The sequence below is a fragment of the Phoca vitulina genome, unplaced genomic scaffold, assembly GCF_004348235.1.
Source record: "Phoca vitulina isolate PV1807 unplaced genomic scaffold, GSC_HSeal_1.0 scaffold20, whole genome shotgun sequence".
In the NCBI taxonomy this organism is placed as follows: domain Eukaryota; kingdom Metazoa; phylum Chordata; class Mammalia; order Carnivora; family Phocidae; genus Phoca; species Phoca vitulina.
This window is the reverse complement of record NW_022589723.1, coordinates 4,560,745-4,578,577: the sequence shown is the minus strand read 5'-3', so window position 1 is coordinate 4,578,577 and position 17,833 is coordinate 4,560,745. Positions and strand designations below refer to the sequence as shown.

Here is a 17,833-nt window from a genome sequence, read left to right as displayed (position 1 = left end):
TACCAAATACCCTGAATGGTATATGATTATATTTTTGTAAAACTTATTTGTAGAATATATGCATAGGAAAATAATTGAAGGACATATTTTAGATCTGCATATACAAAGTAATAAGAATGATTGTATAATTTTTGCACATTTGAATTTTTAAACATTTTACCTCTAATGACCATACATTGTATTTAAAGCTTCTTTGTCAAAGATTTGGCCTCCATTTTAAAATGCACAGAATGGTATAGGAAGAGAGGAAACCTGAGAATCAACAGGATGTCGCCATTCCCTAGGTTCTTTGCTGAAGGTTCATGAGGAGCCTGTTTTTCTTTCAGAGCTTGTTCTTGAAAGCTGTGTTTGAGTTTTATGGTTGTTGTGGGGTTTTTTTGTTTTTGTTTTTTTTTCCTGTGACAAATGCCTATCATTTTCTAAACAAGAAAGGCAATGTCCCAGTTAGGTGTGTGGAGTTCTTTTCATTCACTCTCATTTCTGTCGTGTTAATACTGAATAAGCAGAGACAGCCTGACTGGTGGTGAAAGATGGTAAACCAGCCTGAGGGCTTTTTCTGGTCAGCCCTAAACCTCTGATTGCCACGTTTTCCTAATTTCCCATTTCCAGGGCATCACTAGAGTGACCTTGCTTGCTGAATATGATGCTCCGAATCTCCAAGATTTTCACATGCATTTGGAAGTGGGCAGTCAGGCAATTGTTTACAGGACTCCAAATGAACTGTGCACTCACAGCAAGTTTGATAAACACACATTTCCTCCTTTTATCAGTGAGATTGCAGAATGTGAAGTATGAGTTTCCAGTTATACTCATTCCCCTCAACCCTTTTCCTGTTTAAAAACTTAGACATACTAATTGGATGCTGATCTGTCCCTGTTTTTTAGTCTGTTTACTGATAGTTGACGATTTATTCTAATACTTACCTAGGCAAGGTTTGGCAGTTCTTTAAAAAATAAACTTCCCATGTATTCAACTTAAAGGAGATTCATCCCAAGGAATGTAATGTGAGCACTAATTAACAGTAATGACTGCTAATCACTTTGCTTTTTATACTCCTTTAGGAGCACTGCTATTATCCAATGTAGTTAAGTAAAATGCTTGTATATGAATCAACAATGCTGCATCCTTTTAGCAGCTATTGCTCACAATCAAGCTTTGCATAAATTAGAGTTAACTAAAATTGATTTTAATATGCTGCATTTCTTTCTACAATAGTAAACTAAAATATCTAGTTAAATACACTGAATATTAAAAAGACATTACCTGATTTTTTTTTGCAGTCATACTTAAGGTAGATGAAAAGCAATATTGCAAATAAATTTTCTAACAGCTTATGACATTTTCTCTTATATTTCTCCAAAATTGCATGTGACATAGGCACAGCAACATTTTAATTTTGTTGTAAGCATTTTATCAGATCAATGAAAATCAATAGGCTTGTGTTTAATTTTTCTGAATTTGTGCATTTACTTCCTAGAGGATCTTACAGTTTCTTTAAATTATATAGCCCATTTATATAAACTTGGTTCATAGGATTGTGCATTCAGTGTTCATTAAAAAGGGTTGTTTTATTATGTTTGGTGTGTTATTAGACTATTATAAAAGCTTTCTGTTTATTTACATGCATTCAGCATACCTGCAAACCACCTTGTCTCAGGAGGAGACTAAGCGCTTAAAACTCATAAATTAATAATTTAAGGGAGCAGTACTCAAGTAGCATTTTGGTTAACTTAATAAGTTACAGCCTTAGAGTCAGTGCTGCCCACTTTAACAATGCTTTACTTTTGACTTTTATTGGCTGAAAATAACTTGTTAAACCGAGGCTTTTGTCATAAAATGAAATCTACGTACCATCTGAAGCCCCTGCCCCCTTTTTTGATTTATGAGTAGGTTGACATATTATTGAAGAATTTTTAACACTTTCACAGTTCTGCGCTTTGATTTCAGAGAAGGTGCTAATCTCTCTGGAAGTTTGAGAGTGACAAAATGAGTTGTATACTGTTTTTCTAGGGAATTTGAGATTCTTTATTAGAGGCCTTAGTTTTATGATGACACCTGTATTAATGTTGATTTATCTAATATGTGATGTGGTGTTGTGATCTGATATGCATTAATGGAGTATCCTCCTTTCTCATTTTACATGTTATCTCTAGTTGCCTGGCCATGATATAATTCTTACAGCTAATGTTAGTGTTTCTACAGAGGTTAAGCAATTTGAGACATTATTTTTAAATTACCAAAATAAAATAACTTTCTTTCATTTTTGTATTATTTGTAGTATCAGAAATCTAAATTTTTGGTGAATAAGCAAGTGGAAAAAATTAAGTGGTAGTGTAATAAAAAGCTTTATATTTTATATACTAGTCTTATTGTAATACATCGCAAACATGTATTAAAAAAACCTCTGGCACTGTACTTAATTAATTTAGTTTCAAAGAATTGTAGCAGGAATGATGTGAGAGAACAGAAAATGTACAGAAGCTTAATTGAATGCTATTCATATCTAATTATAATATTTGTGAGTTGTTAACTTTTAAATTTTGTATCCCAGTACTATTGCACAATAGCACGAAAATGCATGTCTATGAGGAAAAACCTGCTTTTTCTATTTTGCTTTGAGTTTGTTATGTGTGTAACAAAATTACGTTTAAAAACGGTGAGGATTTCAGTTTTGATTCTTTTTTTGTTTTGTTTTTTTTTGCAATGTGTTTACTTTCACGCAAGAGTGATTGATCTGTAGCTGTCATTTTACCCAAAGAGGGGACAAATGGAATTGGCCTTTTAGACAAAAGTATGCAAACAGACTGCATTCTTTCTGTTGATAGAATTATGGAAAGATTGCATGAGGTGCCACATTCATTTTCCTATTGATTGTAAAAAGGATTCTGCAATGGGCTCCTGTTTCCATTGGATAAGGAGGTGCTATGATTAGTTACCTTTCTCATGAAAGCACTACAAAAGGAAATGCAAAATGTGTGCGGTGCAGTGTTCTCAATTTGACAGTTGTTTTTGTTAAGTTTTTTTTTTTGTCCCAGTGAAGTCCAGCCTATTTTAAAAAAACATACATTTTGGTTTTATCCCTTATATTAAGCTTGGTAGATTTCCATGCATTTGACCCTTTAAGAAATTGTTATGTTATAGTTTTTCTAGGCTTCTATTGTAAAGCTTCAAAGCTGATGCAACAGTGCCCTCTGTAGTCTTTTAGTGAACAGTAGATACATGTAGATGATTTGAAATATTCAGGTAGGAAGCAAGATATTTAAATTTAATTTTTGTGCAGACAAGAGACTCCTTTTTCCTAAGTAGACATTCTTGTTTTTCACTAGCGGCTTTACTTTAAACAAAGGGAACAAAGGACCATTCTGAGTTTTCATTTAGAATTATTGGCTACCTCTTGTTGTTACCCAGTGGTAAATCTCAAGTTTTATCAGACATTCATCAGAGTAATTTGAGATAGAAGGAATCTTACAAGCTGTACTGTCTCTTCATGAAATATCTTTTTGAAGTTGAGTTCCAATAGGAGTATTTTAAAAAATAATTTAGTTCCTTTGTACTCATGTCTTCTATTTAATTAGAGCCTAAGTGGGCTGCCTAGAACTTAACTTTTACTTGTTCCTGAATTGGGCAACCCAGTCTTTATACAGGACATTATTTAAATTCAAACCAAGGGAGTTACACAATGTCTAAAGTATTTGTCATTCATTAGCATTGATTTAAATTTTAGATTTGCCTTCCTTTCTTTATTGGTTACCTATTTGATTATATATATTGATAGCTAAATTTTTCATTGTAAACACAACTTTATGTGAAGTTATTAGATGATAATAAAAGCAGATGTCATATTTAGCTGTGATTAGAAGTGAATAATCGATGGGCTAAGTTTATTTTGCTTCTGAAAGTGTTTTAGTAAAAAGGGCATGGGCCCAAATCCTAGCTTCTCCATGTATTCACTATGTAATGGTGAACACATTTCTGAATCTCTGAGCCTGCGTCCTTATCTGCAAAATGGGAGTAAAAATAGCTTATCTTTTGAGGTTTTTGTGAGGGATTAGATATAATATATATTAGTTGGCCAAGTTATTATAAATGCCCAAATGGTTACTTTGTTCCAAAAATCACAGCGTGAAGGTAAATGGCATTGTTTTATACAAGGAAGTTTTAATAAAAATCTAGAACACATTTAATGTACTTTAGATTTTTCAGAAATTTCCATCTCATAACTTCTGATGGTTTATGTGAATCCGAAAGCTGACATGGCATTTCTTGGTAATGTGGACTGATAAAATGAGGTGCACATTAACTTTCAATTCTTTACAGACTTCATCCCCAAACTTCTTAAATAAGCCATGTTTATAAACTCTAGTGGACATTTACCTACAAACCAATATTTGGCAACATGTGAAAACTGATAATAAATGAAACTCAAGAAAAGAGTCTTTTTTTTTTTTCCCCTTAGTGTATCTGAGAAAACTTAGGATACTTTTCATTTGCCTGTGTTGTCAGTAGTAGTCTAGAGCCTTTCTTCATATTTTCTAGGTAAGTGGATTTTGCTTTCTCTACCCAGTTACAAAAAAAGACTGATTTATAAAAATAGATGAAACTGGAGCTTTTCTGGTTGAAGTGGAGATGGGGGCCTAAAGTCTGTCTTTGAAGGAACAAAGTTTAGAAACCACTTTACCATATACGTATATGTGTGTGTACACATATGTTCTCTCTCTCTCTCTTTTGTGCAGAGGCTTTGTTCTTCTTTGGTTTGAATTCAAAGCAGCTAATTCTTTACCTGGCACATAAAAGATGCTCAATTAATATATGCTAAATACAGAATTTTTTAAATATCAGGCCTTCCCTTATTGACATAGAGGATTTGAGATACCATATGTATTAAAATGCACAATTTAGTGTGGCATTGCACTATTAGAGTAATTGTTTCTATGTGAACCATTTAGGCAAGCACATTTCAAGTGTAATTCACTAATTTATTTTTTAGAAATTAATTGTGACTACAAATAATAATGGGAAATGAATAAAAAATATTCAGAACTTGTCTTCAAGATGATTAAAAGCTGTTGCATTCCACAGTGATGGATTTAGCTATAGATTCAGACACTTCAAGTGACCTGATGTTAAAAATAATCTTGCACAAAGAACTTGTGAATTGAATTTTCTCAACATTGAGTAAAGCATTATTAATATGAAGCACAAATAAGAACTCTTATTTGTGCTTCATATTAATTTTGAATCCTGAGTTTAATATTATAATAAATCACATTGTTTTTAGTATATTACTTGGGTTAAAATTGAGAACTGTGCAAGTACCTTTTTTTTTTTTTTTAAACATTATAAAGAAGGAACCAATATTTTAAACCGATAGAATGAGACTGAACAAGCTTTTAATAAACCAAATATGGTAGTTTAAAAAAAAAAAAAATAGTGACCAGTTGCAGTAAGAATCATGTTTAAAATTAAATTCTGGTTTATAAGACTGACAAGATGCTGTCTACAAAAAAAAAAAAAAAAAAAGAATAAGGTATTTTTCTTTGCGATGAAAGTACCAAATTAAGAATCTGCTTAATTAAAATAATGATAAATGTAGATTACATTACTGAAGACAGTGAAATACAGCTGCTCTGTCTAGTGAGAGCCTGCATAATTTACCAAGACTGTACAAAGAAGCAATGGAGCAGCCACTGCAGACTGTTAGAGGAAATGTCCTGTTTATTCCACATACATTTCTTTTTTTAATTAAAATGTCAATGATAATTTTATAGCAGTCCTCCAAAGAAATCCTTTAAATTTCTTCAAGGTAGTAGAATATGAGACGAGATCATTGCTGCTGAATGAAACAGATTAAACCCAAGAAAAAGTAACATTTTATTCTTTTTTATTAATTCAGCTTTCTTTATTATGAGTTAATATTGAAGTATGTGATTATTTTTTTTAACATGAGTCTTCCATGAGAGAATCGTGGCAAAATCTTTGAATATACATTTTATTTATTAATCTTTTTGAGCCACAAGCAAGATTTGGATGGGGCTATAAGTAGCATTGCTTATACATAAAGATATAGGTATGTATATTGTGGAATTCTCAGAGTGGGACAGACAGCTCTGGGTATATCAGGATTAACTGGATGGTATTTCCTCCCCAACTCCATCACTGGATTGTAAGAAGGGACAGTATGTTGCATGTATCAGTGTCTGGAGACCAAAAAGGTTGAGAACCCGTGTTACACTGTATATTTTCATCTTTTACTTTAATGATGTCCAATGATATCTTTATAATTACATATATTTAGGGAAATCAATATTGTGTGTAATAAGAAATGCTTTTTTTTGTTTTGTTTTTTTGCCTACAAGAGATAAGTGGGGCTTCTGAAGTCAGACGTGTCTGTGTTCTAGGCTCTACCACATGCTACCTATACAACCTTGGTTTAGTTAACTTCTCTACACTGTGGCTTTCACATTTGTAAAGTTGGGGTTAGCGATAGTGCCTACATCATAGGATTGTCATGAGCATTTAATGGGATAATCCATGTAAAATAGATCATAAAGGAAGCTTCAATAAATGTTAACTATTACATTAATAATAATAATAATAATTTTTTTTAAAGAATTTATTTATTTATTTGACAGAGAGAGACACAGCGAGAAAGGGAACACAAGCAGGGGGAGTGGGAGAGGGAGAAGCAGGCCTCCCGCAGAGCAGGGAGCTGGATGCGGGGCTCCATCCCAGGACTCTGGGATCATGACCTGAGCGAAGGCAGACACTTAACGACTGAGCCACCCAGGCATCCCAATAATAATAATGTTAACTAATGTTAATAGTATTGTTAATATTATTAATAATATTATCCAAGTCACTAGATAAAATGTTTCTCTTGCATGGGAGCAATGGAGCATTGCTCATTCTTAACTAGTTTAATAAGATCATTTTTATCTGTCATGGTTTCTCTGTTGATCTGGTTCTTAGAGAAGCTAACTGTCCTTCTGTGAATTCAGGAATAGTGTGGTAGAAATTCTCTTGTTCCTTATTTTGTCTTTGTCTTTCCTCTTAGTCATTCATGTATCAGTTGCTTTGGCATTGGCAAATATCAAGTCAAATTTTGTGCATTTCAGTATGTTTGTTTTGAACTTTGCTTTAGCTGGATACCAACTGGAATTAATTGAATATTTTCCACAGTTCAGTTTTTCTACAGGGGCCCATCTACTAAAATCTTCTTCTTGGGAAAGCTTTGTGGGCAGAAAATGGGCACATCACCAACATTTTGAAAAGTTTATATGAGAAAACAATATGAGGAGGAACTTCGTCAGATGATTTTATTCTATATGCCTTTTTCTTTGAACTTCAATAAAATGATAAATTCTAGAGGTGCAAAGATAAGAAGTCACACAGTATATAACTGTTATTCATAATGTTTACACATGCTGTATGAGTTGCAGAATGTTAATATACATTTTTTTTTTCTCTTGGTTTGTTGCAGGCTTTTTTCTAGTTGCTGGAGATGTAGATTAAGGCGCAGTGCCTATCTCAAGGAGGGAGAAGGTTACTGCTATGTGTTCATCACAGTTATTATTTGTGGTGAATTCTTTGCTCTTTTGAAAATATTCCATATTCCTTATAGTGTACCTCTTTGTTCTATGACTTGGCATTCATCCTTCCTCATCTGGCCATTGTTGCTGAGTTTCTCCTAAGAATCCTGTGATATTTAAGGCTCAGTATTGCACTATCTGTGCCTGTTTGAGAATTATACTTTTGATTCTTGATTTGGCTTATACTTTTGATTGATACCTTGAAATAATTTATCATTTATTCTTAGCCAGTTCAGTCTTACAGTCTCTAGGTTTCTTCCTTGTCCTGGTCCTCTCCAATAGAGAGCAGATAATTACATATTAGCATAGTTTTTTAATGCTTCCACCACAGTACTACTATAAGGTGTTTGCCAAAATGTGAAGTATGATTTAATACTAAAATTAAATCAAACTTTCAATTCAGTGTATCCCGAGATCATTAATTAGACTGTATTTACTTTCCTATTTTAAATTAGTTGTTTTGGAAAGCCAGTAAGTGCCCCCCACCATTACTTAAGGAAGCATCTTCACATTTATTTCAGACATTCTTTAGGGCCATCATAGACTAGATTCTGTCAAAGGCTAGGTAATATTATAAATTTTAATTTTAGGTTAGTATCAGTGGGTCTTGTTTTCAGATGGAGTTTTTAAGCATTTATACTTACACAGAAATTCTGTCTTCATCTTGATTAGCCTGATTTTTCCTTCATGTTATTATGCATATTCTTTCTTCTCAGACTGTTATTTGTGTATATTTTAGACAAAACAATGCTATATAACAGATAAAACTAATCTAGTTTGTGAAGATTTTACATAGTTAGAGGATGTAAACTTATGTTGATGTTTTCTGCTTTATGGTTAATTGATAATTACCAATTCCCTACTGTGTGTAAAATCATTGCATTCACTGCATTATCTGTTTTATATAATGCCTTTAGCGTGGCTACTCTTGAACACATGTTTTTATTGATTTGAAATGAACTGATCCATCAAGCAATCTGAAATAGAAATAATTATGAAGCATTTACAACCAAGGAACGTTAATGGAAAGTATAGTAAATTACAACAAACTTACTAATTAACAAAGTAGCTAAAATATTGTTTTATAAAAGATGCAATTTGTGGATTATACACGTTTTTAAGTATATAATTTTCATTATCTGCACAGTTTAAAGATGTTTTAACTCTGAAAAGAAAAAAAGCAGTCTTTGTAGAAAACAAAATGAGGATCTATAAATTGTGTTTTGTTATGATTTGATAGTAACCAGTTTCTTATATTTAACCCAAGATTTGGAATAAGCCTCCTAAAATATATAAATATAAATATATTTTACTTTCTGCAACTATTTGATGCTTTTGCATAGTAAAAATAACACTGGCATTGATGATATCTCCTTTGCTTTCTTTGTGTAGTTATTAGATTCTAATAGATTTGACTTTTCTCCATTCTTTTATTATACTTTCATTGTCTTTATACTTACCTATCTGTGTTTTTCATCTGTCTTCTACCTTTCAGGTAGTCCAAAAGCTTCTTTCCTCTGGGACTAGGTTCTTAGTACTCCTCTTGCAGACACACATACTTTCTCTATTTAGCGAAATAGCTTTGTTGTAACTTTGCAGCGTTCTCACCCTTGTTCTTCATGCCTTGTTTTTTTATCTGAATTACTCATTAATATTCTTTGATACTTACAACTGTTTTTTAAATTAAGGAAAAGACATGAAAGTATAAAAAATATGAAGATCTTACTCAAAATTCAGTCATTCAGAGTTAACATTTTGACATATTTCTGCACATATATATTTAACATACTGTCATAGATACACACACACACACGTGTATAATCATTTGTATATATAACTTTGTAGACTGCTTTCTTTTAACTTAAAATATCAGGAGCATTTTTCCATGCCATTAAAACCTCTTTATGAATATAATTTAATGACTACTTAATATTCCATCATGTAGCTGTATAATAGTTTCCTTAATGATTCCCTAATTTTGTAAATTAGGTTGAATCTAATTTTTAGTATAAATTATAACACTTTGATGTGGGAACATCAATTATTGTCTACATTTAAAAATATTAATTTCTTAGGACAGATTTCTAGATATATAATTAATGGATCAAAGTATATGATTACTTCTAAGACCATTGGTACATATTGCCTACTTGATTTCCATAAATAATATACCTATTTATGCATGCATTATTTATATTTTGAAATTCTAAGTCTTTGTTTAATGTATCTGAAACCTCAACTTGGAATTCTATTTTTACAGTTCCTGGCATGTGGTGAATACAAGCTGGGAGTAGCATTCTGCCCATCTTTGACTGAGTTTTACTCTTGGAACAAAACCAAAGAGATATGTGTTAGGGCAGCTCAGTCATGTAATGCAAGGCATAGGGTGATTTTTTTCCTCCCCATATTGTGAGAAGTCATTTTCCAGTGTTTTAATGGGATTACATTCAAAAGATGATCAGTTGAGAAGTGGGCTGAATTTTAGTATATTGTACACTAATGTGCAAAGTGGATGAACACAGATAAAGACATAGTAACATATATATATTTTTAAGTTCCAGATATAATGTTAATTATAACTCATTTTTTCTGACAGGTTCTATTTTGTGACTAGCCACATTGTATTCTCTGGCTATCAACTGGTTTATTTTCTATTGGCATCATTAAGTTTGGCAGTATTTAGAAATTATTTCTAATTTTTTCATTAAATAAATACTGATAGACTATTGGATTAATCATAGGAGATTAATCATTTGGGGTATATATTTTTAATATCAAGCATAATCTTTTAGGCATATTTCACACTCTACAAATTATTATTGCAGGTGTAAGCCATGACTTTATGTTCACTAAATATCCCATAGAAAATATCTTATGCTTCCTTATATTATTAATGTTGGCTATTTTTATTATTGTCATTAAAAACAAAACAATAGTGCTACTATTTTGAATTTAGCGGACTTAGTATAATAACAGTAATAGTACTGTAATAATAGTAAGTTCATTTGTAAGAATAAAACAGGTAATGTTGATTTTTATGGTAATTATAACTAAATGATTAGACTTTGGAGAAAGAATATTAGATCACCTTTTTGGTATTATAACTACCTTTTGCTGTTGGTCTCTTTGCTTTCTCAGAACTAATTCTTTCTGTGTTTACTTGTATTGTTACATAATTAGTATTAGGGGATAACAGCTTCTGTGACATACTCTGTTTATGTTATACTTATTTCTTGGTAGTTTCTTGTTAGTGATATGACCAGCATTCCAGCACACTTGGGCTTGTATGTATAAGAGGGGCCTGTGGGAGTGTTTTTGAGGGAGATATTGCTGCTTCTCTCCAAGTGGCTGGGTTTTCACATTGTTTCTTCTCCTTTCGGGCTCTAAACATATCTACCTTTGTGCACTGTGCATACTTCGTAGTTCCATTCTCTTCTGATTCTTTTTCCTGTCACTTTCATTCTGTTTTTCCCATCTTCCTCTCTCATCTGCTATATGCATTTGGGCATGCATATGCACACCTCCCTATACGTGAATTTTCAAGTGTTTAAAAACAAAGATTGCAGGGTCTAGACCTAATTTAGTTGCTGAAGTTTTAATTTATATTTTCTCCCTGTTTTCTCTTTCATTATTTAAATTGTGGTCATCTGTAACATTTAAGGGTTTTTATGAGTACAAGCTGTTCGTCCTTAACTGCTCTCTGTCTCTCAATGAAGAATACACGGTGCAACTAGAACAAAATTTAGACCAGGGCTTCTGAAACTTCAGTATGTAGATGAGTCATCTGGGCATCTTATTAAACATTCAGGTTCTGATTCGGTTGGTCTGGGTGGAGTCTGACATTCTTCTAACACTTGCCTAGGTGATGCCAGTTCTGCTGATCTGAGGCCCTGCTGTGGGTGGTGAGGTTTTAGACTCTGGTTCCCTTCTAACTGAAAGTATCATTTATTTAGAACAGAAATATTTGAATTTAAAGGTCAGTTTGTTCATACACTTGCTGTAAGAGTCTAATATCTACAAGGATGAGAGCGTACATTTTCTTTTAAAATGTAATTTGCCATGTTTCTACAGTTCTCTAATGTAGGCAGTTGTAGAGCCTGGTGATTTAAATGATCTGCGAGTCTTGGATATTCTGTGATGGCCCCATGTACAGCTTCCCTGATTTAGTTTGCTGCTTAGTGCAGACTAATGATGATGTGTCTTGGGGCTTCTTTTGGTGATGAGATTTAATGATGTATCATCTCCCACTGAAAAACTTCTCTTGTGCAAGTTCTGGGAGTGAGGGTGAGAGATGGGAATTGGGACCAGGGATGGAGGCGCCAGTGTAAAGGAGAATTGGGTTACAACAGAGAAACGCTTTGTTCTTTCTCATTCCTATGGTTAGCACTAGGAGAACCATGGACAGCTGGATTGAAATAAATTACCTGATGAAAGTGAGAAAATCACCCATTACCTACACAGGAGTTGTTCCCATTATGCTTCTAAATAAGATGTGTTTCATGTCTTTTAAATAAAGAGATCCACACAATTTCCTGTACAAAAATGGACAGCTTCCGGCAATAAGGACGTATCAGAACCTGCAACAGAGTGACTAGAAGATGGGCTGATTTTAGAACAGAAGTGCTATGGCCAGCTTCTGCAGGTTGGCCCGTTATTTGCAATCCATTAGTCACCATCAAAACACCTGCATCTTTAAAGTGGGTAATTGTAAAGTAGCTTGAGTTATAACATTGTTGAGGAAGAATGATCAGATTATCTAATGTAGTTGGTTCCTGAGGTGGCTGAAGCCACGTAGTCTGTTATACACTCAAAGGAAGAAATGTGGGAAGCCTTTCCCTTGCCAATAAGCACCATGTTTGAAAATTAATTGTATTTTAATTTATGACCAAAAAAAATTTCATCTAGCATGGATTTTGCTTTTTCAAACCGTTTCAACCATTATTTTAGAACTAGGTACAACATTTAAGTTATATTTCCAATCTTATTTGTCGATGTATTTTCAATGAATATAGATTGCCCTTTCTTTAGGCAGCCTACATTTAAAAAGCTTATGTTTTGCCATAATACAGTAGAATTATTTGTGGTAATGTTACAAGTCTCTAAACTGCATGAACATTATCCTGCTGTTTTATTGTTTTATAATGTAAAAGTAAATGCAAGTATTAAGAAATGTGCAGTGCTGTCAGGCTCCTTCAGGATTTAAGAAAATTGCCCCAACTATTGAAGAACTGAAAATAATCTTTTAGGTTGCAAAGAGCAGTTGTTATAATATTGCCTAACATTTTGCTTTCTTTTTACTCTAACCATGGTGGTGATTTGAGTCAAATGCTAGAAGAAACTCAGATTTTATTTGATTTCAACAAACTGCTGTTGCTTTGTAAGAATTACATATAAAACATCATGGTTAAAAAATAGGAATAAAATAGAGGACTCATTCTTATTAACTTTGCATAAACCTGAACCATAAATCTGTTTCTTGCAATGCTAAAAATTTCACAGCTCAACTTCTTGATCCAATTTATAAATTTGATAAAATAGGCATAAATAGTATATGTTAATCACAAAACTGAAATTATGTTGCCCTGCAAGCTCTTCATAAAAGTGAAACAAACATACATATAAAATCTTAAAGCCATACCTTCCAGAAAAGTTCTCATGAAGCATTTTGGATTTTTAAAATGTAAGGAAGGAGGTATTCCTTATGGTTTAAGCCTTTTTCCTATCTGTTTTAAAATATTTCCATTTAAATGCAGATTTTGATTTTCTATCTGGGACTAAGTAGAAGCCATTCTATTACACTACTAAAAGAATAATCCACTTTAACACAACATTTCTCCCTAAAGGGATGGTCTTTTCTAGTCATAAGGTATTATTTTTCTTAGAATGATATTAACATTCATGATGTAGCGATTTTATCTTGATTTGAAAGATGTTTTGTTCTGGCAGTAAAAGGGATTAGGAGAATGTCCTTTGTATCCTGTTGCTAAAAAAAAATAGCCTTACCTAGCTCAAGATTAGGTATTAGTAATTTTCGAAGAGTTTTGGGGTGGGTGTATGGTTTATACTTTTATAACATTAAAATCTTTAAGCCCAGCAAAATGGAAATGACCAGATTCATTTAATGGAATTCTTAAACATTGGGTTGTACAAATATATTTTTTAACAGATCAAGTAGCATGTTTGAAAATTTCTGAACGTGTTACAACATTTTTTTGCTTTCATTTTCTTTTGCCTTGTAAAGAAGCCTTTTGGGTACATAAAAAAAAGTGTTAGAGCAACTGGTTACTGCATTCAGTGTCATAAATGTGTTGATTTTTTCTCACCTTCTAAATTTATTAAAACTTTAAGATAAAGAGGGATTACATTAATTAAATGGAACGTCTCAGAAGAAGAAAGGCTCTATAGGCCTCTCTGCTATTTGTTGGGCAAAGTCTTGGCGTGCAGAATGTAGCTATCCAAGGCTTAAAGCACGTTGGGACCCTGTGTAGGATGCCAGCACCATGCCCCTAGGCGCACTGTCATTCAGCCGGTGGATTAATTAACCAGAGGCTGCAGAGGCTCGTGTTTTCAGTCAGCCCATTCTTGAGGCAGATAATGCAAGGTTTTTAAGACCTTGAACATTCAAAAAAGTTTTTTTCTTTACAGAATCAGTGTGTAGTGACACTTATTCTAGGAATCTTGAAATATATATACGGTATAAGATAGATAGATAGATAGATAGATAGATAGATAGATAGATAGATAGATAGATAGATGATAGAGGTATTTTTTCTCTTTGCATGTGAGTGATTTTAATGGATTAAAAACTTTAAAATCCAACCAGAGTATGACATGTATAACCCCTAAGGAGATACTTTTTCTAGTGGCAGTGTGCATCCTTAAAACTTCCTAATTAATGGATTTATTAAATTACACTGAGTAGTGGACTCTTAATTATGATTAAGACTTAGGAGATTTCAACAGAGTCAACTTAAAAAATACATTTTTGTATCTGATCGTAAACTATGCTCATTCACATTTTCATTAAGATTACTTTTTATCTTTAGCAAGGACATTTCTATTCATACATGCATAGAAATATTTCAAGATGAATGAAGATTTTTACACTATAGTGTTTTGTTTAAGCAACAGTTTTAACTTTTAACATGTCTTACCTGTATATTACATTCATCTTTAGGAATGAATACATTAAATTTGTTTTTTTTAGTTTAGCTTATTTTATAATTATATTAAACATTATTGATAGCTTATGGATAAAATATTAATAACTATTTTTTAAATATAGAGCAAGGTCTATGTTGATCAGATAATGTTTTATTTGTGCCTTAAAATGAGGAAAGAACGAGGACATAGCTAAATGCAAAAAAAAGCATGTTTTCATTTTAATTTTTTTAGCAGTGTAGATACAACTCCCTCCCCCAACCCCCAGCCTTTTTTCCCTGACACTGTCAATTTGTTAGCGTTCTCACCGGAATTTATTTTGTTGTAGTAAATAAAAGACAAGTCATTATTAAACAGATTTTGCTGTTAATTCAATGTATGATTACCCTTTGCCATAGGTACTTTTAAGGGCTTTTATCCAAAATAAAATTCATTAAAAATGCAATTAAAAAAATCTATTGTTAATGACTGCTTGAGTGACTGGCTCATAATTGGCTCATTACAATAAAAAAGCAACTGTTTAAAAATCCTGACAATGAGATACAGTACAGAGTGAACAATTCATTGTAAGGCCCTATGTGATTACAGGATCCTGAAGGTGAAGCAGAGAAGCATGCAGATCTGAGACTCCAGTACAACTTTCTCTTTTACACCAGTACAGTGAGTTCAGGTCATGACCTAGCATGGGCTGTCGAAGTAGGAGCCCCTCTTATTTACAGTGTCTCACACTGAAGAGTAAACTTAGGTAATATATTCCACTTTAATGCTAGCACTCAGACTCCTCTTTGTTTCCCTTCCCCAGAAATCTTTTCAGTTGACTTAGATTACAAAGTTGTAATCAGGAAATCTTTAGTTCTGTTGGGGCTAAACTAACAAAGACAATATTGTCATACAAGCCATCATTATTACCTGCCCTTTTGTTAATGCAGGGAAGCATGTAAATAGCTCTTTTTCAAGCTCCAGAATTTTTATTTAAGCATTCCTAGAGATTTGTTTGTGTTCCAGTATTTTGGAGATTTATTATTTGTATTAAATTATTTTTAATTAATTAATTTTAATTCGTTGTATTTTTAGGCTATTGATCCTAAATAAGATAAAAATATAAATTTGGTGATGTAGGAGGAAAAGTAAATTGTGCACGATAAGGTTTTTCTTAAAAACTCAAAGTTTTATTTCTCTTTTGTGTCTTGGACTTGGCATACTATGGTTTTAATAATGAACTTTGCTATGTTGAATGTCAGCTGTTCTCTGTAGAGTATAAAATCTTAAAAATCTGACAAGTGTAAATAAGAATGGTTAATAAATTTCTGTTCAGAGTTCCATATATAAGGCAAAAATCCTAAGTTCCAACAGTAGTTTAAAGGGTGTTCTTTAATGAGCCCTATATTTCCAAAATGCTTTTCCTGTTTAAGGCTAGAAAAACAGTAAAAGTTTAAAGACTGATCACTCCTGCTTTTGTTTAGTCTACAGCAGCAATATTAATGTTGCCTTTGTGTTCTGGTGAGTGACTTAGGTGTAATTTTTCATTATATGTATTAAAAGTTGAATTATTTTGAACTCTGAACTTAGACCAGCCCATATGTGAACCCTCACATATAAACAACACAGTAACTTTAGGATCAGAATCACTCAATACCACTCATATTATTAAATGCAATCAAAGAATGTTGATACTAGAATTTAATATAAATTAGGAAAAAACTGTCAGTGAGATACTCATCAGTTTTTAAAGAAATAAGACATATTTAATTAACTTCATCATAGTGTAGATAACCAAACTGGGTATTTCATCATTTCCCTACTCTGTGCTACTTTGAATTCCTCTCATCACCTTATTTTGTAATCTTTACTTTTTTTTTTTTCCTTAGTAGAATTAAGAGGAAATGCTTGCAGAGGAAACAACCATTTAAAGCATAGTGGAGGGGTGACCAGGTGGCTCAGTCAGTTAATTGGCTGCCTTCAGCTTGGGTCATGATCCTGGAGTCCTGGGATGAAGCCCTACATTGGGCTCCCTGCTGAGCAGGGAGTCTGCCTCTCCCTCTGCCCCTCCCCCTGCTCATGCTCACACGTGCTCTCTCTCTCTCAAATAAATAAATAAAATCTTTAAAAAAAACATAGTGGAAATCACATTGCTTTATGGTTGAGTTTTTCTTTAAAAATTTACTTCATGCAGTTTACTTTTATTCTTGTAAGTAAAACTTAAGAGGAATGTGTTTCCCACACTTGAGGCTCAGCGAGAAGCTTCAGTCCACCTCACATTTATATTTAGTCGGGCATGTAAGCTGATGTTGTTGTGATTTATAAATATGATTTAATAAGCCATTTGGTAAATGCCATGACTGTGTCATACCAGAGCCAAAATATTTTATATATCAAGGAATCAGTGTGGGGAAACTATTGAGACTTAACACTTCACTGTTTAGTTCATGGGGATATTTTGTAGTACTTACACTTTGACGACTATTCATTATCAAGTTTTGTGGCTTAGAGATAGGCCTAACATTTATGGCTTCTTTTTGTTTTCACGTATTTTATTATTAAAGATCGCTTGTTTAGATGGTAGATTTCTTTGCTCAGTGGCACTTCAAGAGAAAGGGTCTGTACTTGTATTAATATTTAAACAAAAATATGCTGTGTGTGTTGCTAAGTTTTTAGGCATTTCATGGGCAAATAATGATTAATTAAGATTATGGTGTTTCCTATGATGTATTATGATGTATTAATTTCTTCCCATGTCCAGGGCACATTGATTTTGAATATTAAAGAAGAGCTACATCTATTCATTCATCATATGTGTTCTGAGTGACTGCTCTTGTTCTGGGTACTGAATACAAATATCAATAAGATGATGTCGCAGCTCTCTGAGAGCTCATAGTCTAGATTATTAATGACAATACAATCTTATATTGTGATAATAGAGTTATTACTTTTTTTTTAACAAATATTTTGGGAGCATAAGAGGTAGGAGAGAGAGATTAGCTTTTACCTGGGGAAGGGGCAAATGGGCAGTGGGATAATACAGATGAGTAATGATTCATCAAGACAAGAAGATTAAAAATGATTTTCCAAACTGAGAGAACATT

At 32.8% G+C, this 17,833-nt stretch overlaps 1 protein-coding gene across 3 annotated transcripts in view; it reads left to right on the top strand.

Moving 5' to 3' along the window:
• The window catches only part of DPH6 (diphthamine biosynthesis 6), a 221,784-nt gene that overhangs the window by 35,557 nt on the left and 168,394 nt on the right, over positions 1 to 17,833 (top strand). Inside the window, exon 4 of one of the 3 annotated variants that reach the window (XM_032418080.1) lies at positions 610 to 1,314. The exons of the other annotated variants lie outside the window; for them this stretch is intronic. Coding sequence (XP_032273971.1) covers positions 610 to 795 — 186 coding nt within the window. The 3' untranslated portion in view covers positions 796 to 1,314. Of the gene's footprint in view, positions 1 to 609; positions 1,315 to 17,833 lie in introns of those variants that run through there. 3 annotated transcript variants of the gene reach the window in all.